The 26,593-nt window shown below is 43.7% G+C and overlaps 1 protein-coding gene across 1 annotated transcript in view; it reads right to left on the minus strand.

Annotated features, from left to right (window-relative positions):
- Window positions 1-1,434: 1,434 nt before the first annotated feature.
- Window positions 1,435-26,593, minus strand: part of myt1lb (myelin transcription factor 1-like, b) — an 82,155-nt gene continuing 56,996 nt past the window's right edge. The window contains 19 exon segments of the mRNA XM_026355573.1: window positions 1,435-1,959; window positions 2,099-2,161; window positions 3,223-3,366; window positions 3,481-3,584; window positions 4,166-4,260; window positions 4,852-5,073; window positions 7,871-7,954; window positions 8,166-8,228; window positions 8,866-8,934; window positions 10,227-10,348; window positions 11,865-11,873; window positions 11,946-12,179; window positions 17,236-17,402; window positions 17,439-17,522; window positions 17,636-17,862; window positions 18,671-18,778; window positions 20,136-20,226; window positions 22,875-23,009; window positions 25,656-26,528. Coding sequence (XP_026211358.1) covers window positions 1,819-1,959; window positions 2,099-2,161; window positions 3,223-3,366; window positions 3,481-3,584; window positions 4,166-4,260; window positions 4,852-5,073; window positions 7,871-7,954; window positions 8,166-8,228; window positions 8,866-8,934; window positions 10,227-10,348; window positions 11,865-11,873; window positions 11,946-12,179; window positions 17,236-17,402; window positions 17,439-17,522; window positions 17,636-17,862; window positions 18,671-18,778; window positions 20,136-20,226; window positions 22,875-23,009; window positions 25,656-26,528 — 3,035 coding nt within the window. The 3' untranslated portion in view covers window positions 1,435-1,818.

Genomic DNA, 26,593 nt, shown 5'->3' on the forward strand with positions numbered 1-26,593 from the left:
AGGTCTCGTCTCACCAGGCCTTCGTTTTCTTCTGCTTTTTTTTAAAAACCTTGAATTGATTGACTATTTAATCCTTTGTACAGTGATTAGATATAAAGTGCTGCTGGGGGATAACTTCATCTTCCTAAAACATAGCAAAAATCAAAGAACATTGTTAATGTTTTCTTTACACTTGATAATAGCCTACAGTATAACTGCTATATTCATCCTCTTCTCTGATTTCAAGTCCCTGTTCTTCATCTCTCAGTGGTACTAAATCCACACCTACAGTGGCTCCAAGCAGTTGGTTCCTCCAATCGTGTGCCAAAAGAGGTCACCTGGTAAATTGCACGGCGCCGTACGTAAGGATAATATCTTCAAGGACAAGTGCAAATAGTCTACTGGCACATAAGTGGGGACAGTGACCCTGTAAGTCCCGCTGTCATACATAAATACTCTTTACAAAACCCTCTGAAACCCTCCTTTTAGGCTCTCGGGTACTGCTTTTAGTTTCTGTAAGAACATCAAAACATGGAAACGAAGGTGTCCCTGTGCAAAATTGTACAGAAAAAAAGTGGAACTCATATACTTTCGCTTCTAAAACGCAATGTCCTGGTTTCCTCCTCTTTTTTAAAAAGACTTTTTGTATTAAAAGATTTGTATAAAAATCAATATTTTACATAGGCTATATTAAAAAGATTCATGTTACCCCGCTATGCTTATAAACAAGAAATTGCATATACCTAACCTTTTTTTTTTCCGTTGCAGATTGCATCCCGTACCTATGATAAACAAATGATTTAAATTTTATATTGCTGAGCCATTATATTTGATTCTAGCCACACACGTCTCAGAATTGAGCAGATTTGATACTAGAAAGGCTAGAATGCTATTTCTATAGATTATTGTCTTTACACGTCTTTTCCATTGGAGAATAGTTAAGGTGAGCATGTGAACGTGTGCACCGCGCACACGTGTACCTCTAGGAATGAATTGGCCCTCCTAGAGGATGGGATTTCCACCATCGGGTTTCCGTGTAATGATGTTTACAATATAACTGTTCATACATACATTCATACATACATCAGGTCAGTTATCCTCTCTGGATTCATTTACAGCACCAGTTATAGATGCCCCCACCTACAGCTACACATAGGTTTTTTTTTTTTTTTCGTCATCAAAACAGAACACAAATGTTTCTCAAGCATTGTCAGAAAATAAAGCGATTCGCAAACCAGTTCTTGCTCTTGAACAATCTACACGCAAGAAGAAGACGAAGAAGAAGAAGGAAAAAAAAAAACAAAAAACAAACATCTAAAATCATCAAGTCCAAAATCACCCCGTGAGGAGGAGAATGAGTTGAGCTTCCTCCTCCTCGCTTGTAGTGTTTTTGTTTTTTTTTTTGTTTTTTGTTTTTTTCATGTTTTCACTGTCCAGGTTTTTCATCTAAAATGCTTCGTGGTTCAAGCAATAAAAAGAACTCGCGTTCCGTTGTTGTTGTTAGCTTACTTTCCAGAAATATACACTAAAAATGTGCATACATGAGCAGCTAGAAACATTACATGACACTATGTCAGCTCATATGAAAACGTACAAAATGTGAATGTCCTCAAAGCAAGAAAAAAAAAAAAAAAACCCAAAGAAACAAAGAAAGAAAGGAATTATCTTGAGGTCTCTCTAAGCATAATACCTCTTTTTTTGAGATAACAGAATTGAGAATATATAACACTATAGAAGTTACTGCACTGAACCGAGGAGATCGAACCATCACTGCCTGTTTGTATGTGGATTTCATACCCACACCTGCTGGGGGAACAAAAATCTCCCCTTGCTGAATGGTTACACTTGGATCCCTTGAACAGCTTGCTTGATATTTTCCAACAGGGCTTTGTTTTCTGGGCTCTGGTACTGGTCTTGGTTTGCGTACATATCCGTTAGAGTCGTCACATAGGCATCAAAGTTCTGCTCACTTATTGGCTCCTGTGGGGACCGAAGACATGACATGGAGACAATCAGAAAACAAGTGAAGCTGGGGATTGACAATATCTGACAATACCTGAAATACTATCAAATTCTTACAGTATTAAAATACAGTGAGTGGATAAAGTCCTTGACTTACTTGCTGGTGCAACTGTAAGCAGCTGTTAGTCCTCAGAGGAGGTTCTTTGTGTGTCAGTGGTTTCTATGGAAGGAAAGCAGGTACACATTTCTTTAAGCTTATGAGAAACTGAGTTGCTAGTCTCACATTTACACACTAGGTGGCAGTGTTTGACGTACAGACACACACACACAGGACACATCAACTGGACATGTAGAAGCTGGATGTGCACCAATCAGCCTCATGTTTAAAGCATGTGTGAATGTTGCGGTCAGCATGGGAAAAAAGGTGACGCTAAATTTAAAGCTAGGGGCTGATCCATGTCCACCACAACATAAATACAGCCCCCGGCGGTGTTAATGTTGTGGCTGATCGGTGTAAGGGTAGACATACAAGACATTGACGCAAAGCCAGGTGAGCCAGTGGAATCAGATTAACCGACAGCTGTTGTAAGAAGGTATCATCTGTAAAAGTGCTTGAATTCATTTCACACTGCTATCTTGGGCTTTTATCTGTGCAACTGCTGAAATAGAAAAAGCGAATGCGATAGCAAAATAATAGCTTGCCACTGTTACTGAACTTTAGTTCAGTCCTTTGTCAGTTACCGGTAACTGATCCATCATGAAAGAATAGCATTGTGAAGGATAAGACAGGACAAAATAGCGTGTGATTACAATGAAGCCCTCACAACAGAATACGTTTTATCTCCGAGAACAGAGGAAAAGAAAATAGCATTATGGCAGACTGAAGAAGGTGTTTCAAGCATGGCTGTTTAGTTGGTAATAATTCTTCTAAAGTGTCAGTCAGAATTCAAATGACAATGAGGAAACCACATTGCAATACACATTACAACAAGGGCTGTAATCATCATACCTCTGGGAAAGTGCATACACAACCCCCAATACAGACAGTACACACTTTAGTTTAAGCTGAAGCTGGTGCCACTGTGAGAACGTACATGCCCAATCAAACCTCAATTCACAACTCCCCCTCACTGCTGGAAAGACAAGCAGTGCTCCACATTTTAATACTAAGCATGCACAGTGGACTGAGGTTGAATACACAAATAAATGAATAAGCTGCTATAATGCTATGGTTTGCTACATTCTGCAACTTGCCGGCTTGCCGTTCCTGGTGGCCCTTACCATATGAGGGAGCTGGACATTAGCTAAACTGTTAATCAGTGACTGGCTGAGGTTGGCCAGCTCATGCAGGAGAGATTCATTTTGCTGTTCAATCACCTTGTTTTCCTCCTCTATGGACTTCAGGTTGGACTCCATTGTTGTAATCTGAGGAGAGGAGAGGTGGTGACAGGATGTTAAGAGCGTCAGTCCCGCCACTGCCGCTGCCACCTCAGGTACATATACAAGCGCAGCGGGTGTGGCACACAGGAAGCGGCTTACCTGCGTTCTAAGTTTGATCATGTCTGCTTCCACTTGGGAATTAGATTCACTTAGATCTTTGATGTCCTCGTCCAGCTGTTTGATCTCCTCCTCATGCTCCAGCCCTGCAGAGGAGCAGCAGCATTAGCACTCACATTTCAACCTCAGTCAGAAATGAGATTAACGGCCTTTAAGCTTCCACTGAATTAATTAAAGATGACTAAATATGACTGTGGAGCTCTGCTGGACACGAGTGGGACTGTCTTCTCCTCTACAAGAGAAGTGGGGCCGGTCATTTCAGCTGATTAGGACTGAAAAACCTCGCAGACAAATTAGGATCTTGTCACATCCCTTTATGAGGGGGTGAAATCCACCGCAGTCCAGAGTGAAGTGTTAGGAAAACAGATGGAGCACGTGACCACGAGCCAGCTCACATATTTGGTGTCTGATTACTGCCATGTAGGCCGGGCTCTGTTCTTCCAGATTGGAGCCACTCTTCTCATTATTTTCACCGGGCTCCTGAATGGCAGTTTGTTTCCAATTTAAGCTTTTTACTCAGATGCCGCTCGCCACACGAATGCGCGCACACACACACACACCTTCATGATTGGTTGATTATTTGAAATTGGAACTCTGTTCAGAAAATCATTCCACATCCATGTTCCTGATTGGCTGTATTGTGTGAGTGAGTGGTGGTTGTAGTTACCATTGCTGGTACGCTGCTGCTTTATTGTTAGCATTTCCACTCCGGAGAGCCTGGCTTTCCTCATGGCGGAGGTGGCCCGTGGACAACCCGACAGACTGGAGGCAGCAACAGGACAGAAGCATTGTTTCAGTATATTCAATTAACCCCCCATTCCTCCACGTGGCTACACAAGCTTTGTTAAATAAGTCAAGACACCATGACGAAAAACTTTGGATCTATCAATATGCAACTTGCAGCTACAGGTGGTTTCATAGTACTTGTGTGCATTGCTCTGTCATTTGCTTTTAAACGAGCTGTGATGTCGTCACAGCTCGCTTGCAGCAAGGCTCTGAAAACCTATTTTTACAATCAGCTCCTTTCAATTCAACATTTCTGTTCAGATCTTTTAACAGGTGGAAATAAAATCTGATCATCCACCCGGTCCAGATAAAACATGTTAGCTGGAGCTCGCCTCGTCATAAATAGTACATAAGGGTGCTTTATGGTAAACTTTGATTGTTACGGTGAGATTTAAGCTGAGCACAGAGAAACTTTTCCTCTTCAGCAGGTGATTAATACTAATAACAATCATTCTGCATAGTGACGCTTAAACAATAAACAACATATTTTGAGTAGAGGATTTCTAGAGATCAAATACATTATATACTATTAGGTATTAGTACAGCAGCCATGTTGACTAAACCCACCTACGATGTGTCAGGAAGCTTCCGCTGACGTGACCTGATCCGTCACAGCCCGGCGTCGGGCACGACATGCCCTCCGTCTTGCCAGACTTCCATGTAAATTGTATGCCGTTGAGATAGCCATCCTTTTGTCTCTTGGCTGCTATGGGGCATCCTGATGCACTTCTGTGGGATGCATACTTCCCTGTCACATGCCCCTGGCCATCACAGCCTGGGACTGGACACCTGGTGGGGGACAGGGGAAGACGTTCTCACATTTCTGCATGAATCAACATCTTTTTTATCACACTGGACACATCATTCTGTTTTCTTTCGATGGGTGACCTGCTGAGTCTCAGGTGCTGGCTCTCTGCTCTGCACTACAGTCTCTGCTTCCCGAGTACAAAACCCCACATATCATAGGAGCACATTCCATTTTTCTGTTTCCCTCTATCTTCTCTGCGTTGATATAAACAGAGATATGATCATCTTATTTTAAAGCTGCCCCAGTGCTATCCTTATCACACTTTTGAAATGCTGACAGTGCATCAACACCAGTGCTAATCAGATGCAACGAGGCAGTAAATAATTCTAAATGTCACACTGCGTGAAATGGATTACGGCTAAAGTTAGCATCGGTTGTGAAAACATCAGTTCTGCCTGCACATAGCAGCTAACAGGTTTTGAGCTTTTTAACTGCAAAAAAGACACAATGGTCATTAATGTACTGCTTTCTGCTACAGTTTCCTCCTAATAAATGTAGAAAAAGAAAGAAATCAAATCAATCTGATTGATATATTTTCCACTTGCCAAAATTGAATTGAAATATGAGAGAACTACACTTCACATTGGATTAATTATTACTAATATAACTGTGTATTGGCTGGAACTGTGGCTTTCCTGTTAGAGATCTACAGTGTGGTTACTGCAAAAGTACTGAACATATGTTCCAAGAGTTTCTTCTTAGTAATATTTAAATGCAGTCTTCAACGTTTAGATTGAATGGTTTTAGTAAAACCTACCTTTGACACCTAGACTTTGCATTAAGCCGCAGTAGTACGTACACTATTAACACCCCACTGCTTCCAATGTAAGTTTTTTTTAAGAGAACAGAATTTCTTGTGTTATTTGACAACTGACATCATTTCTCAATCTAATCAACTCGAAAATGTAGATCATTTACCCATTTACCATTAACTTTGACTTATTGTGGCCAGTTGTGTAGCCTGATCATTTTCAATATGTGTCCATAGGAATTTGGAGGAATCATTCATCAAAACAGTGTTTTCACAAAACTGTTGCATCCTCAATGATACTAACAAACTCACACAGTAACCTTGACCTAACCATCAGATGTGTTAGTGTGCTTGGATCTTGTGAATTAATTCTTTCAGTTTCAGTCCACTGGATTTTAAACTAATGTGTCGCCTGCCTGTAAACCTTGGTTGGTGCTGAAGCTACAGCCATGACTGCAGCTTTCCTTTATCCTGATGAGAACTCTGGATGCCACTTCAAGCCATAAATGTTTCAGCTGCCTGAATCAGATATCTGCTCACAGCACTGCGTCAGTGACCCGGGAGCCGAAGCGACAAAACCTGGCAGCAAACAAATCCGCCAATCTGTGCTGAGAGCTACGTGTGTTGCTGCAGCAGTTCAGATAGAAACCCAGCCGACGGCCATCCAAGAATACAGAGAGAGAGACAGCGTGGTTGGGTACACTGCTGTGTTTCATGCCACAGTGGCAGAGGAAGTTATGACTGGGCAGGGGAGGAGGGCTGAACCCACATGTACTGTAGTATTTCATATTTTAAATGAGTGTATTCATTTCTTTGGACTGGTCCTCGACTTAGGGAAAAGCTGCAAACTACTAAAACTAAACTAAACTAAAATAATCAATCAATAAAATCATTATACCACCTGAAAAATCAGGTAGTTAATGATTGTTTGTAATTTAGTTTCAGTTGAAATATCAGGATGTGATTTCAGTAAACTGATTACTATTTCCACTTTTAAAAAACAGTAACAAACTAAGTTGCAGAAATTATACACCTACAAACGTAGAATATACATTTTAGGATACATGTTACACTATTACTGCACTAATTTAAACAGGAAAATGATTGACAGATTCATATATAATTATAATCAATATTGAAAATAATCATCAGTGTTTCATAAAAGGTAACTAAAGGAGGGAAAGCAAGTGTACTCTGAGTTGGGGTTCAATTACTCCCTTCCCATTCAGTACTAAACTAAAACAGTGTTAGTGTGCTTCATTTTCTTGATCAGAGTAAAAAACAACCTCTAAAGAAAACGAACTTTATCCATGTCTGTACGGAACCAAAGCTCAAACAGGCAACTTAAATAGTGTTTTTCACAGAGACACTTCAATGTCAGCAGAGCAAACCGACACAGATACCTGTGGATAACTGTCCTCAGAATCCAGCAGAATGACAAGATTGAGAATGGCCAAAGTGTGCTGTTTGTGCTCTGCACCACCAGAGAAATCAATGCAGCTGCAGGGCTGATGCCTGAGAAGCCCATTGTGGAATTTAGGTTCAGTCCAATCAATCTCTCTGCCTCTATATCTCCCTCTCTGTCTGCCTCTCTGTCTTTTCCTACGGGTGTGTCTGCAGGAGTTCACCAGAGACTGCAGAGTCTCCCCCCTCGAAACTGCTACGAGCTTGCACTTCTGAAGTTTCTCCTGCGCCGCCTCCTGATTTCTGTTGAACCTTTACACTCGTAGCACATTTGTCTTGTCAGAGCTAATACTGATGTATTCCTGCCTGCCTCGGTGCGTGTCAAGGAGCAACGCGCAGACTTCTAATCAACCAAATTCCAATAGCATTCCCATTTCCACTGATTCCCAGCATCGTTTTTTAAACAGGAAAATGAATGTGTTTAATGCTATGTTTGGTCATTCACATGGTCAGTGTGTAACGTAAGCAGGGAACAGTGAGCAGTGCCGGCAGGAGGGGGAAGGGTTTCACTATCAGAGTTTTAAAGGGAGAAAGAAGACTGATGATCAGTGTCTGTACTGTACCTGATAGGCTCCTGGTCCTCCTTGTTCTCTTTGCTGTGGATGATCTTTATCCCACTTTTCCTGGCCCGCGGACACCCTGAGAGACTGCAGATAAATGACAGTGTTACAAAGGTGAAGCATACACTGTGTGTGTGTGTGTGTGTGTGTGCGTATAGGTGTGTGTGTGTGTGAGACAAAGACAGAGACATGTAGAAGCAGAGTAAAGTAGGACTTCAACAAGATATGTGACAAAAAAACAGAGAAGTACGTGTGTGTGTGTGTGTGTGTGTGTGTGTGTGTGTGTGTGTGTGTGTACCTTCTGTGTGAGGCGTAGTTGCCAGTGATATGTCCCGAACCGTCGCACCCTGGTGTCGGGCACCTGGGGCAGAAAACACAAAAAGGGCTCAGGGCCTACAGCAAAAGTAAAGTTTCTCAGGGATTTCCAACACGCAGATCTACTGAGATCTAAAGTATTTAAATGATTTTAAAACAGCTGGACACTGCAGTTTTCTGCAAACATTAGTTAATTATAAGGAATTAGGACAATAGTGCTAATATTTGCTAGGAACTATTTTCTACGAGGGACTAATACACATCTTGTCTTGAGTATTTGAGGCAGCAGCTCTGAGTCACAGTAAACTTGAGTTTCTGCTGATAAGAAGAATATATCACTAGTCTTATCCTTCATAGTTTTCCTTTAAAGGCAGTGAAATAGAACTTGATGCAATAGAACTTGAGGCTCCAATATGTAGTGCCTCAGTGCTTGAACATTTCATGCACTTGTATGAACTAACACTAATAAGTTCGACCTTTCCCTGAGCAGAATAAGCAAGTAAAAGTCATACACTTACACTCATATAGTGGGCAATTTAGCAGGCACACCAAGGTAAGGCTAATGCAGTCAAATACAAGAGTCCTAGGTGCTAATGTTCTGCTCTTGTTCAAACTGTGTGATCATGTTGGAAGGTGTCGTTTGTGTGTGTAGTGTGTGAGCAGTAGGTCATCTCCTGTCTTACTTGAGCTCTTGTGCGTTGTTGGCCAGCATACTTCGAATGCTTTTATCAGCTAAAGGGCAACCTGAGAGACTGAAAAAATAGACCGATGGACCATTAGTTTCACCAAATGACAAGACTCCCCAACAACACAGAGCAGTCTCTCAGTCCACACTCATATCTACACATGTGAACACATGTATACGCAACAACATCGACCAGGAAATGCAAAAAGAAGCCATGGTGCAAGTGCAGGGAGTTGGTCAGAAAGAAAAGCTAACCCTTTGAGTATTTGTATTCACAAGGTGCAACAAGGAGGACTTGTATGCATGCATATTCTGCTCTGCACTGTATTCAAACAGAGCTGAGTGAATTACCATATGGAGTTGTTTTTAAAGACTCTGACTTTGTGGGAAAAATTGAGAACTTGTACAGGAGCAATCTCATGTATGTGGGGCCACGTCAGCCTGCAGAGTTATATCATTCAGTCCTTGCAGACTCGTCGGCAACACTCAGCAATTCTGCTGAAGTCTGCTCGCGCTGAATGGTAAATGCTTAGTCTGCATCGCAGTGAGGGAAGAGGGGGCCTGGAGGACTGAACAACATCAGCTTAGAAGGCTTTACACACGGCCCATTGAGAAATAATTTGAACCTGGGGTTTAACTTCAAAATGAGCACATTTCCAATCTTTAATTCATTTAGTCTTTCGATACCCGTGAAGGGCTAACAAAGAAGAGAGAGACACATTCTTCCTACAGGTGTTTGACAGCATAGTTGAGGTAAGCTGAAAACAATAAAGAGAAATAGACTTAGAATCCACCAGGAGAAAAGGAAGTCACACCTTCGATGTGAGGCGAAATTGCTCGTCAAGTGACCACTTCCATCACACCCCGGTGTGGGACATCTGCCACCGGAAAAATAGACAGATTTATAAGCCCAAAGGGAAGGAGAAGAAAATGTCAAAATTACAGGACAAATGGGTTGTTTCTGATTTATTTGTTGGTTTTCATTGTTTCCAGTTTAGCTTCACTGTCTGTGATTATTACTATTGTTGCTGAGATCAGCTACACTCTATGTGGCAGGATACTGAAAACTAGTGTTGCGCCTTATAGAAATAAAGCATCAAAAGCATGTACAGTGAAGGCATCGGTACAAGTTACCAGCTCTAAGATCAATGTGGACAAATGGATAAAGCTGTTAAACAAAAGTCATATAGCAAGCCACTGCCAGCAGCACAGCACGAGGGAGTTAGAAAGAGGTGGTTCTCTGAGGTTAACAGGAGCAAAGAGAAGGACGAAAACAAAAGAAAGGAAAAGATGATGGGGGGAAAAGCAGAAGAGGAGCGAGTGGGGTCAGGTGGATAGGAAGAACACAAGGGCTCTTACGTTATCAGGTCCTTCTTACTCTCCTTGCACTGGACATACTTGGGCTTGGGGCTGGACATGTTAACATCTGTGGTGTAGGAGCGGTCCTCCAGCAGGTCATGGAAAGGATCCAGGTCATCCGGCTGAGGTCGAGCAGGAACAGAGGTCAGACAAGGGAAAGAGGTGAAAGGGATGGAGGAAGACAAGGAGGGAGAGGGGAAGAGAGAGGTTTTTGTTTTTAAGGCTCCATCATTATGCATCATCAAGAAATAAAGAAAAACTGAAACATGCACTCAATTTCCTGCCCTTCAGTCAGTGTGTGTGTACGTTCAGGAGCATGTTCATGGATAAGCTCATGTTCACAGAGCATTGTTGTGTGTATGTGTGTGCGCAAGCACACTAATACTGAGCATTCAGGGAACTGGGTGTATCCTGGTAAAGCACCTGTCAGCCACTAGATGGCACTGTGGTGCAGCATTAGACCGATGCTGGCGGTGCTGATGGTGTGGAACTGTGCTTTGTCTGCCGCGTGTGCAGCCGGGGCACGGTAGCTATTGATGCAAATCCTCTTTCCTTTCTTCCATGCTTGCAGTGTATGTACAGTAATGCTCATAAAGACACAGGTCCAGATACAGCCCAAATTTTCCGGGGCTGCCTCGGAGTGTGTGATGCTAGGTCAGCCAGCGAGCTCCTCCAATTAAAGGGAGCACAGGCTGCGAGGCAGACAGGAAGGAGAATGACACATGCATACATACAGAGATGCAGAGCAGAAAGTAGGCTAGGGATGAAACTCGCATATATACACGCAGACGCACTCCCAAAGAGACACACAAACACACACACACACACATGCACACACACAGTCGAATATGAATATTCACATCTCCCACACACCAACACAGGCACATGTACATGCATGCGCCTCTGCACACCAACAGGCACACCCAGCAGTCCTGCATTGATTTCCAGCAGTTCTTTGATGAGATGAGCCATTCCGATTCCCTCCCAAGGTGCTACTTTGCATAATTCATTTTGGAGGAGAGCGAAATGTAAAAACAGAAAGCCAGCATGCGGGGAGCATGATACAAACAGAGCAGATACCTCTGTGCATGGCAATGCTGACATCAATTAACATGCAGATTCATTAGGTTTCCCTCAAAAATCCCTAATATGACTTTCTAATGATTCCAAATATAACAGGGAGACAGACTGGGAGGTAAGAAACCTAGAAGACAATCAGACGGCAATGCAAATGTTTGTCTTGGAGACACTGTGTTGAATCAATGGCTTGGAGGGAGATAATTTGGGCTAAGACACATGGAACAGACAGTGTAAATGGCACATGCCAACTGTGCGGTCTATCAGCTTCAAAAGCCACAAACTCATATCATATACTACTGCTTCTTAATTACCATCAAAATCCTGACTGTCTGTCATTTGGTTCTAATCTCTATTTTATTCTTCTCTCCATCGCTCATCAAAATTACTAACACAGCCCTGGCACGCTCATGAACAGCTCAAAGGTAATTCAATATGGAATGGAATAATGTATGGGTTTAGCTGATCCAAATAACATTACAGTACAGAGATTCACAGTAGAGGACTGTGCAAGCAGCTTCTTCTTTTTTAATACAGTGAATCAGGTTCAGGCTGACTTACAGTAAGCTACTCCCTAAAAAGTATCACATCATCGCACTCATGTGACCATTCAACGTCGTCCTTGTTAGTTTTCCTCTTTACCTCTTTCTCGTCCTCGTCTATGTGTTTGATCTTGGTGTAGTCTACCGGCAGGTCCCAGCTGTCAGCAGCGTCCCCCATGCCGTAGCAGCGGGAGCCCAGCAGGGCAGCTTGCCTCTGTGGGGACATGGGCTCTAGAGGGGTGAGCACCGAGTCCCCGCCACCGCCGCCGCTGCACAGGCGCTTGCTCATACTCAGGTCCAACGTACCATTCTCATCAACATCTAGACCGGGGCTCTGGAAGGACGTATGTGGACGTGGTTTGTTGTTCAGGTCAGTGTATGTGGAGGAGATGGGGGAGTGTGTGTGGAGTTTGTGTTTTTTTCCAGATGATTATGAGGAAGGGTAAAAGGATGCACAGGACATATGGAGTCAGGGATGGACAAAAAGGGATAAAAGAGAGAGAGAGTTTCTGATTAAATAACAGTCAAACATATTCATATTCTAACATGAGAGCTGGGGCAAAACAGTGACTGAATACACGGTGAATACTAAAGAAGCACATGAGAAGTGTTTGAATCGTCTGTTTTACCAGTGATGTGTTCACTTTTCAACTTTTCCGATTGTCCGCAAAGATGGATCGAGAACACCTGCAGTTCAAATATCTGAAACAATATTCCAATTTATTTTTTGCCCACGTCTGTCTAGCATGAAACAATAGACAACTTGCAGTGTACAGTAACGAGCTAGCTATACACTTGTAAGAGGGTCAAAACAAGAAGAGGTCACGAGCGCTGAAGGACGAGCGCATCCCTCTGCGAACCCCTCCTTTTCCTCTTTCTTTCATTCTCTGTCTCTCTCTTTCCTTCCATCCCACTTTGGTCTGTACTGTGCAGTCAGAAGGGCAGGAGTGTGTGCATGACTTTGTGTTGTTTGTGTGTGTGTGTGTGTGTGTGTGTGAGCCTAATGTGAGTGGACATCGCAGGGGGGGCAGGAGCTGAGGGTTAGGGGTGGGGTTGAGAGCAGTGATGAGCAGCGGTGGCTGGAACTAGACTGCTGCAAACCCAAAAATAGAGACAGAACTATACTGCTGTTCTGGAACAAAGTGGGCCAAGTCCAACAAGGCTGACTGCTCCCTACAACATCCACCGAGAGCACAGAACATAAGCCCACATTAGTTTTACCCAGTCTGGATGTGGCACACGCTATATCAGCAAAGCACTATCTCCTTATGAGGATTACTGTGTGTTTTGGTAGGCATGTGTTTCCGTCCTTGGTCCCTCATTTCATCTCTCCTCCTCGTCCTCCTCACTCTTATTTGCCCCCATCATGAGTAAAAAAGCCGTCTGTAAAGCTTATTCCAGCCGACAGCCTCCCTAGGGGTGGATTCTCCTGGTGTCTGAAGCCAAAACCTCTCTGACACGCACTGACTCATGTACACGGGGCCGATAGATTTGGGACTGGACGCGATTGTGGCGGCAACTGAACGGCGGCTGAACCAAAGACTTTAAAAAGAAAAGAAGAACAACAACAGAAAAACAAAGCAAGAGCACAGAAAAACACTATTACTACTAGATAATTAGTCTGTGGAGAGAAACAGCTCACTATGAGTAAGAGAAGGTGCTAAAAAATGTGCAAGAAACGTGGAGATGATAGGGTGCTAGTCACAAAGACTGAGGGACAAGTTTTACAAAAGCACCGGTCTGCAAAACGGTTCAGCTGCTACTATTCCACAGTGTGGGTGTCTGCATCTATCAAACACACGCTCATTATTAAAGCAGTTCAGCGGTAGGTTCGACAAAGGGAGAGGAGGCACGGGATAAGTAGAAAACCAGTAAAGGAGTCGAAGTGCAATAGGAGCTGTCTCTTAAGTAAAGGTCAAGTTCGTGAGGAACGGATCTCATGGCACGCGCCTCATTGTGCGTTTGCCGTGACTCGTCTTGTCCTTGTGAATATGCTCGGCCCACCGCGCTCTCCTTTCTACAAGCCATTGTGCTGTATGTCAGAGTCCAATTACCATGGCCCACCCCTTCATATCGAGTTAACGACGATGAGATGTGAGGATTCACTCTGCCTCCTTCAGTCCACACCACCCTTCTTGCTCTAAAACCCTCAGTAACCTCTGACCCGTGTTGCCGTGATGATGTAGGAGGAGGAGGGGGAGGAGGAGGAGCAAAGCGTCAGAGGTCTCTCTCATTTTCTCCACATTACTTTTGCCCACTTATTCCAGGTCTTAAAATAGAACCAGCTTCTCGTCTCTTCTATCTCTCTTGTCTTTCTTCTGCTGTGCTCAACATTTCCTCCCTCCTCTTCATGGTCTGTTTCTCCAACCTAAACATTTGTGGATGCCTGGGTTAGCACACAGACACCACAAATATCTCGCATTGATAAGATAATGTTGGGATGTCGCCTCTCCAGCTTTATTCAAGAAGACACTGCTCCTCCTCAACTGATGATTTGAGGAGTTTGAAATATATGGTAATGTACGTCTGCCGCCATGACCAAAAACACCTTAGTTTGTCATTATGTTGAGTAAATGTTATCTTCCTGTGTCTGTGTTTTTCATTATAACAAGGCAGTAATTTGTTCAGGTTTTACATTACACTTTTCTTGTTGTAACAATAATTCAGGGAATCACAGCTCATTAAGAGTGACTCTTTTCATAATAGCACGATGAACTTGCTGTATATGTTGTTAAAACAGGAAAAGATCAACAGATGATGTGTAGCCTACATCAGCTTTACAAGAGTTTAATCTAGTAACAGCAAACGTATACGTCAACAGAAAAATGTCTGGCTGCCTATGAAACAAGAAACCTTTCACATTCCAATGAAAAAAGAAATGTGTGTGTTGTACACGTTGTGTGTTTCACTGACAATCAATAAGATCCACTGGGCTGAGTTTGTGAAACTAAGTTCCCATTTTGATTGAGAATTAAAGCCAAACCTGATGTTACTTGGGATTCATTCATTATTTTATGCAGGTTTTAGGTCTGTGGAATTTTGAGGAAACAGAAAAAACGCAAACAGTGGCTGGAAAAAGTATGTGAACCTCTTGGAATGTCATGGTTTTCTGCAGTAATTTGTCATAAATATGATCTGATCTTCATCTAAATATTAGTATTAACAAATATAATGTGCAGATATATATAATATAATGTTCATGTTTTTATTGAGAACAACCAGAAAAACTTTATGGTGATAGTGGAAAAAGTATGTGAACCCTTTCCAGGAGGAGTTTTAGCCCATACTTCCTACAGAACTACTTTAGCTCTGTCATATTCTTTGGACGTCTCGTGTGTGTGGCTCTCTTCAAGTCGTTCCATAGCATCTCTGTTGGGTTGAGGTCTGGGCTCGGACTCCAAAAAGCACATTTTGTTTCTCTGAAGTCATTCTCTTGTGTGTTCTGGGTCATTGTCTTGTTGCATTACCCAGCTTCTACAGTTCTTGAGTTTCAGCTGATGTACAGACATTCTCACATTATTCTGAAGAATTTTTTGATACACTTGGGAACTCATCTTCAGGTGTGCAGCAATGTTCTTCTTGGTAAGCAGCCGCTTCATTCGTGGTGTCCTGTCATAGACACCCTGCTTGTTCAATGTTTTATGTACTGTAAACTCATGAACACAGATGTTAGACAGTTCTAATGATGCCTTCAAATCTTTCTGTCTCTCTGCTTCTTTACCTCATTAATGAATGTTTGTTGTGCTCTTGGGCTCATTTTGACTGGCTGTCCACTTCTTGGTAGAGTAGCCACAGTCCCAAAGTGTCTCCATTTGTAGATTGTTTGAATATCTGTAGACTGTAGACTAAAATCTTTGACATCACTTCTTCATCGTGGCGAGGCATGGCTCACATAAGCGTTTTCTTCTTGTGCAGAACAACCTCAAAAAGTTACAGTGTTTTTTATTTAGTTGAAGTAACTCCAGTCCACACCTCTAGTTTTCTTAACATATGCTAACACCTGACTCTTGACAACTAGCTTTTTTGAGGTCATTAAAGGGTTCACATACGTTTTGCACTTGCACTTTGAAGTTTTTATGGTTGTTCTCAATAAATACATGAAAGATTAGAATTCGTTTGTGTTATTATTTATAGTCTTAACTAACCTTAATCAGATTTTATGACAAATAAACGCAGAAAATGATGACATTTCAAAAGTCAAAAATTTGATCAACTATAAAAAAATCCATATTTATTGTAGAAGTTACACTTATAACACACAATTCAAACGCATAATTAGCTGCTTTGTTTAATGGGATATCAGCCAAAAAGCCCAACCACTGTTAAGACTGTTGAGGTCTAATCTCAGTGACCGGCAACTAATCTTATACTCCAGCTCCAAACCAATTCAATGAGCAGCAGGTGGACAGACAGTGTGGAAAAACAAGCAGTCAAGAGTAGATGTGCGTCAAGAGGAAGGAAGGAACAGTGTGTGCCACGAGGTGAGGTGTTGAGATGAAAGCAGAAGAAGAAGAAGAAGAAGAAGAAAAAAAAAAAAACATCCTGCCCTGAAAGCATCCTGCCCCCCCGGCCCTGGAGCAGGAGGACAGACAATAAACAAACACAGGACCAGAGGAAGTCCTGACTGCTTGAGGCATCTGTTGCCTCCGAGTTTGCGCTGTCCCACTTTCAGGTTGCTTTTGGCTTTTTTGCCTTTCGTCTGCTCTCCCTTCTTGCCTCAGCACCTCCTCTCCTCTCCTCTACTTCTGCAATGTGACATTTAGAAACCTCCCACCGAAAAAAAAAAAAAAAAAAAAAAAGATTTCTTTCCCCCCTCGCTCTCTTTATTTTCAATTCTATTCCCCTGGCTCTCATTCTCTGGCAGTCTCTGCTGTCAACATTAGCATTAAGCCAGCATTAGCTCTCCGCTGTGCGCTCTCTTTCTGGCCCCATTTTCCCGCTCAGCATCTGGGCGCAGATAATACAGGAACACCGTCACCTTATCTCCTCAGAAATGACACACTGGGCTCACGCCGTGTCAAACAGCGCTTCGTCCTGCTCCTATCTGATCCCCAGACAGAAAATAAAAAACTGCCCCGCTGAGCTCTGAGTGTAAGACACAGCCTTGGATCTTTAATGGAATGTGTGTGTGTGTGTGTGCGTGTGTGTGTGTGTGTGTGTGTGAGTGTGTACGTGTGCTGAAATCTCCCTATCTTTGGCATTAACATAATGAAGCAAGTGCAGAGATGATCTGTCAGTGTTTTTTGTAACCACGGCAGGAGGCAGAAGGTGTGCTGGATACTGAGTCAGGCTGAGGCGGCGGTGTCTAAAGGGATGTTTGAACGTGTAGAATCTGGTCACACCTGTTGATCTCACTTAAACAGATTCAAAAAAGTCCTCTGGCCTCTTACCTGTGAGCACAGGTCCTGGGGTTTCCCCCCCATGCCGTGGGGCATCTCCCTGCAGCGCGTCGACAGGTTGAGGATGGCCGTGGCTGCCATGTGGGCCGCCTCCATGTCGTGACTGTAGTCGAAGCTGCTCTTGCTGCAGGTGCTGCTGGCGCTGCTGCCCCCGCCACCTCCGCCCGCCCCCACGCCACCTCCTCCGCCTCCACAGCTCAGGCTGCTGCTGCTGCTGCTGGGAGCGTAGGTGCTGGTGGTGCTGCTGGCCGAACTGGAGTTCTTGCAGTAACGTTTGGCTGCGGGACAGGTCAAAGAACTCAAATTGAAAACTAAACTACAGTGATGTACAATAAAATCAAGTTTGTCATTAGAGTGGAAGACCACAACGAGTCTTGCTGTAAAATAGTACCGTCGTATCCTTTGGGTGAGGTGTCCCTTTGTCCGTGAACTTTGGGTGCGATGGCCCGTTTCCCGTACACTTGGTGGTTGTTGCTGCCGTCGAAGGCGCTGTAGTCGAAGCTGGTCTTGGAGTACTTCTCCAGCTCCTTGGCCAGGTTGGAGCGAGGTGTACTGGTGGAAACATTGTTCTTGTAACCATACTGTGGATAGTCCAGTTGTTTGACAAAGCACATAGGCCTGGAAAATAAATGACGAGGGGGTGGAAGTTGGACCGAGGCACTCAATATTGCCCAGGGGAAGGAGAGGGAACTTGGGGTTTGGCTTAATAAAAATGGGCAGATGCATGGACGGGGGCAGACTGTTATGGTTCAACTCTGGGAGTAGAATATGAAGGATAATGCTGGTGGGGGAGGGGTGGAGGAGCTCAGGCTGCATGGCATCCCATCTATATGCTACAACATGAATGTTTTCTTCCTTTTTATTTACAAACCATAATCCTGTTGCAAGAGTTCTTCATGCACAGTCAATAAAAAAGAGGCTAAATTGAATTTGTGCATTTCTTTTATTACTCTTGCATCGTTGTGATATGCTTTTATCATCTGATATGCATTTATAGCCTTAATCCGAGACCAGGAAGAAATGAAACGTAAGATCTCAACGCAGTTGATGTTCAGTGAGATATAAATATAAATTTTACAATTACTTATGACTTTTCATCACAGCGTTTTGGTGACTATCAAAGAAGCTCATTCAAAAAGCTTTGCCTTCGCTGTGATAAATGAGGCCAATTTTGTTAAAATCTAATAAAACGATTTGCCTTCAATAGTGAGCAGAGAAATGAAGATGCCGTCTCTTGAAAGGATTCTCGGGGGACAGGAGAACATAAACATAAAACAAAAAAAAGGGGAGACTCAATAGTTTTACAGTCTCGAGGTGAAATAAAAGAAAAAACATTTCGACATGAATGTTCATGAACATCACTTCTTGCCATTTGTACCTTACAGACCGTCTTCAAGTATATATGATTAGATAGAGTGAATACTACCTTAAGACTCGGTCAGAGGCCTGGTTGGAGTTGGGGCCGTCAGAGCTCTGGTGCTTCTCCTTGACTTTGGCCAGCTTCTCTGCTGCAGCGATGGGGCATCCTGACAGACTGAGGAAATGAGATGAGAAAGCGACTTAAGTGCTGCCCGAGACCCATTTTGATAGGTGCAAATGCTACACTGAATGCACATGCTGTAAAACGTCCAGCTTGTTAAGGAGTGCTCGTCAGCCAGTCTGCCAGCCTGAAAACAGCACGTGCGCATCTGTCTGTCGGCCAATCAATGCCAGCGTCTACTAGTATGAAAAATCTCACTGCAGTTCAGATACTCGCTGCTAAAAATGCAAAATCATTCATTTTCATCACTTTTAACACGTTAAATAACAACGCAGCTGGTAACAGATTGCATGTTTCTGCTTGAGTGGCTTGAAATAATTCTCAGAATAGTTTTTCCCATGTGGACAAAAGTGCATTTTTATATGCATTCTGAAGCGTCTTGTTTCCATCAAACACATGGTGACACACACACACACACACACACGTACAGTTGGATATACACCTACACTGTGCTCCATCAGAATTTAAGGCTGTAAAACTTCCTCCTGACAACTAACTGACCAAATGTGACAAAAGTTCATGTTGTTATCCTTAACCCCTATTATACTCCATCCAACCTGTCAACCGCGCTGTGTCAAGACGTAGTGAAAAAATTATCTTTGACAATGGCCTGAAGCCAGTGTAGAGTTGTGCTCGTGAGCACCTGTCATCAGACGCGCATGAATGTGTGCAGGGATAAGAGTCTGCATCGGGTTGGGGAGTGTAGAGTATATGGAAGGTTTGTATCAGCTCTTTCTAGTGAAAGTGAAAATTTTACTGTGCGTGTCTATTTGGCGCTGCAGCCGTGTGACTGAGCACAGCGTGGAGGCATTCTGGTCCTCCCAGGTCTGCACCTCTCCTGTCACCCTGGCTGAGTGGCAGAAAGGTGCTAATGGCTGCTGCTATGCCCGACTCCCTGAGCATCTGCTGCGGGTGACACTCTTCTTTCACTGTCACCTCACCCCGTCTGACAGCGCTGGCGAGAGCGCCCTGCTATTTCTGTTCCTCCCTCCAAACCCTGCACCTGATAGATGCCATTTTTCGCCATGAGCTGATAAATGATTTATGCCGTGGAAGGTGTGAATTGTTGCATTCTAATCAGTCTCAGTTAAAACGTGGGGTTGTTAAGCAGCTGAAACACTTTAGTTCACTGTACCAAGCTTCAGAAGACTCATCCACACACACGCATTATTTTCAAGTGTACGAAAATAACGCATTGGAAAAATACATTGAAACAGAAATGTAACAAATAAATGATGTGAAACGAGAACAAAACCCCCAAAAAGTATGAACCAAAACAAGTCCCAAAGTAAAAATAATGGAGGGTGCAACATGGACAGTGCCAGTTTGACACAGGCAGGCTGCCACTTACCTTCTGTGAGAGTTTCTGTTGCTATTGACATGACCGCGTCCCGTGCAGCCAGGCGTAGGACACTTAAGAACATTCTCATACATAGCCACAACTTCATACAGACAGGAGATAGGAGTGAAAGACAGGGAAGGTTAGGAGCCCCTTACAATCACGCATGAGCTCTATTAGTGTGTGAGGAGCTTGGCATTATAAACATCATTAAGAAATGAGCCTGTGTGAACCCAAATGACCTCTTCTTCATTTTAATGAACACTAGTTTGAAAGGGCAGGCAAGGTTTCCCACCATATTGCTTCCACTTATCCGGCCCTTTCAAATTAGTATTCATGGAATAGGGACAGTCATGAATAAAAAGATGTCATTTAAGTTTAACAGGACAAAGCCAGCAAGAGACAGAGATGGAAGGAAATTTGAAGGCATGCAGAGAGCGGAGTAACCAACAGCTAGCAATCATGTAAAACACAAGCCTTGAAATCAATGGAAGAAGCAGACAGATGGAATAGAGCGCCTTGATAGAGTGTGCTTTGTTACCATCTGCACGTTGTTAGGGTAGTGAGCGCAGTCTTCAATACCATTTACCATTAAAAGAGTCCATAACTGTCTCAGATCCCCTCGGCAACCAGCCAATTAGATTAATGATCTATGGCTGTCCGAGAGGAGCCGTCAGAGCACCGCAGGCGGAGGTGCGGGGAAGGGTCGCCTCGACACCAGTGGCATGCAGGGCCGAACCCCATCGGCATCAGCTTCATCATTATCACCCCCTTAAACTTTAACCCCTCGTCATCCTCCTTCTCTTACATACTAATTGGTGTTTCGGTGCAGGTAAATGGACACAGCCCGCCACCTCAAACACGCCACAAGCGAATGCATTATGCATATCCTAGTTCAGCTCTCCCTCCCCTCCTGCCTGCTAAGAGTCAGATAGAAAGGCAGGAAATTAAAGTACGGAGCCCAATTCTGTGGGCACAGATAGAACTACTGGGGTTAACTATCGCAGAATAAAACAAGGAAGCAAACAGGAAGCAAAGTGACTCCAAGTGCCTTGTGTGTTGCAAAGGTAAATCATTTTAAAAGACAAAACAAAGACACGCAGACTGAATATTTTAATATCCTACAGAAAAGCGCCACAATGAGCAAACAGGAGTAGGAATTTGAGATTTAATTTGATTGCCATTTTTCATTCATTTCCCAAGGACGAGTGTGGCTGCGCCGCGTGATTAAATTAAATGAAGCCACCGCATTAATAATACATTGTCCATTCAAGACAGCAAATGTGTTAATAGAGGGAGAGACTTGCAGAGTCTGCCCTGCAGCAGGTCCCGCGTGTGGCACGTACTCTTCCGTACCTTACGTGAAGAAGCGAAGAGTCACCACATGTTGACAGAAACGCGACGACCGGTCGCTCTGTGGCTCAGAATGCAGACACCTAGTGATGATGCCTACCTAAAATCACCCCTTTCACACAGCGGGAGTGTGCGGGCCTCACTCTCAAGTATCATTTTGTAATCAGGGACGAAGGACTGGAGGAGGATGCCAGATCAAGAACTTTTTGTGATCCAAAGCATCCTGTGCCGTGTTAGTGGTATCATTTCCCCAAAAGTCAGCTCGATCAACACGAGTGAGGACACTGTACTCCAAAATCTACAGTGACAATCAATTCCAGCCTAAATTCCATTTTGGGGCTCCTGATCCCAGTCAAGGTCAACCGCTCGGAGTCATTTCACATTTCTGGGAGAGAAGCACATCTCGGGTTGGGGACCTTTGTGCGAGCAGCACTCCGCTGGAGACTCATTTGTGACAGCGCTGGTCTTTACAAGCCCGGCTTAATGGTAACAAATTTCTTTGTCATTATTAAAACCCTCTTTTATTTTGATTGAGTCTGGGTCATGGCAGATCATAACTTGATTTTCACACCGCGGTTAATGAAACATGTAAAGGCGCTTTTATTGAGAAGTTTGCACAAGGTGAATGAGACTAAATAGCTGGGGTGAGTTCTCTAAAAGGAAAATACACTATTCATTCAAGGCTAATATTTATTGCTACTTCACTTGATCTGTGGCTTAGAGATATGATACTGCTTTTCTATTCAGCAGAACGTAATTGAGCAAGCAATACAATAAATGAATGGGGTTTATGGCGTGGATGGCTGAAGAAGGCTCGTTGTTATCAAGCTCCGCTAGCATTTCCAGGTTTGTTGATAAATGAAATGAAAGACTGGACATTAAAAAGCTGCACAGATGAGTGAAACACACCAGCACGACATTTGACCTTTTATCAGTCGCACATGCACTGACCGACCGTGCTGTGAAGAAGCATGCAACCCGTACTGCATTCTCTCAGCTCTTTCAATCCCTGTCAGGTAATTTAGTGGAGAATAAAAGTGTCATGCATTTGAGACAATCGCCGATTAACACTTAAGCAACTGGTGACACACCAAGCGTCTCGTCCCACCTCTTCTCCACAGCACATTAGACAGGCGTTCAGCAAGCAAATCCACAGTCACATGCAAAAGGTCACGGGAGAAGTGGAGCTGCAACCCATCTGACCTCCCACTGCACACCCCGCTGAAACATCAAATACAGGCCAACCACAAGAGCACGTATACAGCACATGGAACGAGGCAGACACAGCAGCCATCACGGGAAACATGCTGATACTTAAACATTAAAGAACATCGATGCCACAGGTTGAGTCAACAAAACAACCTGTGTTAGACTGGTAAGTGTGACTGATGTGCTTACTTTCCGGTGGCACCCTGTCTTTGTGCGGACAGCCGGACAGGCTCCGGTGGTGGGGGTACAGGCCTGTCACGTGACCCGTGCCATCACAGCCCGGTGTCGGACACCGGCTTTCCTTCTTGTCAGCACGTGAAGCATCTGCGGGCACAAATGTAAACACAAAGGTGAATGTACGCTCCTCAAAGAATGAACCTCCCCCAGCAGTGTCCTCTCACTGATCAAAATCCACATGTGAGGAGGGAGGATACTTTTATTTGGTTAGAGTCAGTTATGGCTCACTGTTATTTATACTGTGAGCTCAAAGCATGATGAGCACCAGTAATTTGTTGACTGTCTTTTCTTTGGGATTCAGACCTCGCACACACACATACACTTCCAGTTTGGACTGAATAAAAATGTATCTGACTTCTCTTCATTAAAGCCACTCTTGAGGCCCCATAAAGCATGCACATGTGCAAACTGACACACACACACACCAAATGAGGTTGTCTTTCCCTTTCCCAAGCCTGATTCTCCTGTTTCTTCCAAACCTAGATCACATATTTGGTTACCACCAAAAAGCAGGGGATGCCAAGCTGTGCCAACGGGCGCTTTTTCTGCGAATGCAACCATAAAACAACTTAAACAAGGACAAGAATTCTTACTGTGAACACGCAACAGTGCTTTGAGATGCAGTTCACTTTACAGTTTAAAAAGAAAATGAGGAAAATGTACAAAGCAGGACTAGCTTATATCTTTTACTGGCAGAGTTACAGGAGGTGGGACATCTATCACACTGTATAATCTATTGTGAGATCTGAGAAATCTTTATCTTTAGGGGGGTAGGCTACTAATTAAAACTTTAACTGAGTAATTCAACCTAAAGCACTTAGTCTAAAGCACTTACCGAGAAACCAAAATAAACCCAGAGGTTGTCCAGTAAGAGCAAAGACATGAACGATCTAGTGATGGACGCGATGGGTGGTGGAGAATGGACAAAATTGAGAGTTGGCGTGGTGCACATCTACTCATATATTTACAAGTGAGTCACCAAATGAAATTCTATGTCTCATTCATCAGGAAAAAGCACCTCATTATCCTCTGTGGTTGTCATCCATCTATGTCACGTTAGGGGATATGAGCTTGGTACAATATTGCTATGTCATGTCTGGCTCTTCTGTCTGGCACTAGTGCAATAAAGGCAGGGAATTTTCACATTGATAAAGAACTCGCTTTGCATGTGAAATATGGCTTCTTTTGGGGCACATTATTACGCTGACTGTTAGTGTTTGAAGAGTATGTTGGAAATAATTCTCCATTTCCACACGCACCAACGCACACATACATGATGCTCATGCGGTCTGCCTGCCACATTTCCATTGCAGAGAGTGGAGGCAGCCAAGTGGAAGACATATTAGAAAGCAGGGGATATTGATTGTGGCTGGGGACGGTCTGCGCTTTGCATAGCAAATGGCCCCCATTACCATACCATCTCTGGATAATTAATGTGCAGTCAGTGGGCCTGTCGTTCGTTATCGGTCATTTTGATACTGTTCAATTTTCATCTCGAGCTCATGTTTCTCTTACGGAACTGGGCTCTTCTCTGAATGCCCCTTCGCTCCACTCCCTTGCCACGCTCTGTTTTATAAATCACACACAAGGACCGCGGTCAACGAGTGTCTGCCGCTTTCTTGCCCGAGGAAAGATGTTATCGTGACGCAACTGTCTTGCGTCCTCTCATTATTCCAACATTAGCCAGACACAGGGGCCATGGATGGCTCTTGAAATTAACATTTGTATGGCATTTAAGTCGCAATATATACCCGCTGTGAGTTGGGTGGCATTTAAGGTGCAATATCACCCTGCTGTGAAATAGCATGCTCTTATTTGTTGCTCTCCTTTGATATCTTACTTATGGGAGGAAATGATTTAACCTAAGTCTGAACATTGCTGCAGTAAAGGATATGATGAGAAGAATAATTAATAGTTAAACTGCAGAGCTGCAATCAGATCACTGTAAATGCCAATGCAATGTTTCAGTGAGTGCAGCTCTACTCTGGATTTCTTCCTTGTAGGCATAAAGTATGAGAAGACATCCAGAACATCTAGTACACTGTGTAACAATAACAAATGATGGAATACTGCAGTTCTTAAAATATGAAGCAATCATGTGCATGGTACTATATAGCTACTATCTATATTAGTCGTTTCTATATATATATATATATATATATATATATATATATGTCTTTCAGGAAGTATCAACCTAAATATTGTGTCACACGCATTATAAAAAAATGTGAAAAGACTCCTTGTTCCCCACAGAATGAATACTTTGCCTCTGTTTTGTGGCTTCCTCTCCTAAATGCTTGCGCAGGTTTAAAAATAGGCAGCTTTACCCCAAGCTGCATCGCAGGGATGAGATTTGCGGTCCTAACAGGCCGTGCAGATTGCCATTACTTATGCCTGACAAGCCTACCCTCTGATGTTTCCATGCTGGCCTATTTTAACAACATAAGCTGCTGCTGCCGCTCCTGCTGCTACCGAGATGCGAATTTCCAAATTGGCTGAAAAAGCTTGTCCTGGGGTTATATCGAGGTTCCCAGAATGCATGTGGGCTGCCTAGTCTCCGGTACAGGATAGATAGAATACAGAGCCAAACGCTGGCAGAAGTTTTTTTTTATTTTTTTTTTTCTACCTGAGCTTGTTAAATGAGGTAAACATGTCTACACTTGTGTAGATATGGTTTTCCAATGGAAGCTCAGTGTTTATCTGAGCGTGTCCGTGTTTGAAAGAAACACTCACCTTTATGGTAGAAAGGTTTCTTCATACCATCAGGAAGCCGGGCTTTACGCTCAACACCGTAACCGTGCCTCGGGCCGTGATCTTCATGGTTGTACCTCACCCCGTCTCTCCTGGCAGCCTCGGCTGCCATTTTATCTCGCATTGCCTTGGCACGCTCTGACTCTAGTGCAATGGCCTTCTCCAGCAGGGACAGGTTACCCTTTGTCATGTCAAAGACTTCTTCTGATCGGTCTGACGTCACTGAGGCAGTGTCTTCATCAAAGTCCGGGTGGCTGTTGTGATATCTGTCGTCCTGTGCGCAACTGGAGAAGGTTTTGGAGCGTGGGCTCAGCTGCTCCTCGAGCTTCATGAGATTGTCCATGTCAGAATAGTTCCTGTCAAGCGTCCGCCTGTCGTCTTGGCTATGGTGGAAATCCCCATAGCCGTGATGCCGGGACTGTTGACTGGGATCTCCGCATAAGAAATGATTTTGCTGGGATGGTCCGTTTCTGTCGGCAGACTTAGTTTCACTCAGTTTACGAGCCAGGTCGAAGCACTGGTTCCGTAGGCACTCCAGACTGCTTAAACACACTTCTTCATCACTGTTTTCTAATTGTCCATTACTGGTGGTCTTAACTTGTCCATTACCACCGTTGTGTGCATTTCCCCCATTGTGAGTGCAGTCAGCATCACCCCCGTTCTCAGCTGTACCGTCCTCAAACTCCTGTCCGTCTAAATTGTCAGACAACACTGCACCGTGACCTTGTGCCAGGAGTTTGAGGGAGTCCACTGTCTCACGAACCACATCACTGTCCACGTCCAAACTTAGATCCCCCCTCTGCGTTTCATCCCCTTCCCCATCTTCCTCTTCCTCCTCTTCCTCCTCCTCCTCTTCTTCCTCTTCCTCCTCCTCCTCCTCCTCTTCCTCTTCCTCCTCCTCCTCCTCTTCCTCTTCCTCC

Source organism: Anabas testudineus, chromosome 12, assembly GCF_900324465.2.
Source record: "Anabas testudineus chromosome 12, fAnaTes1.2, whole genome shotgun sequence".
Taxonomy (NCBI): domain Eukaryota; kingdom Metazoa; phylum Chordata; class Actinopteri; order Anabantiformes; family Anabantidae; genus Anabas; species Anabas testudineus.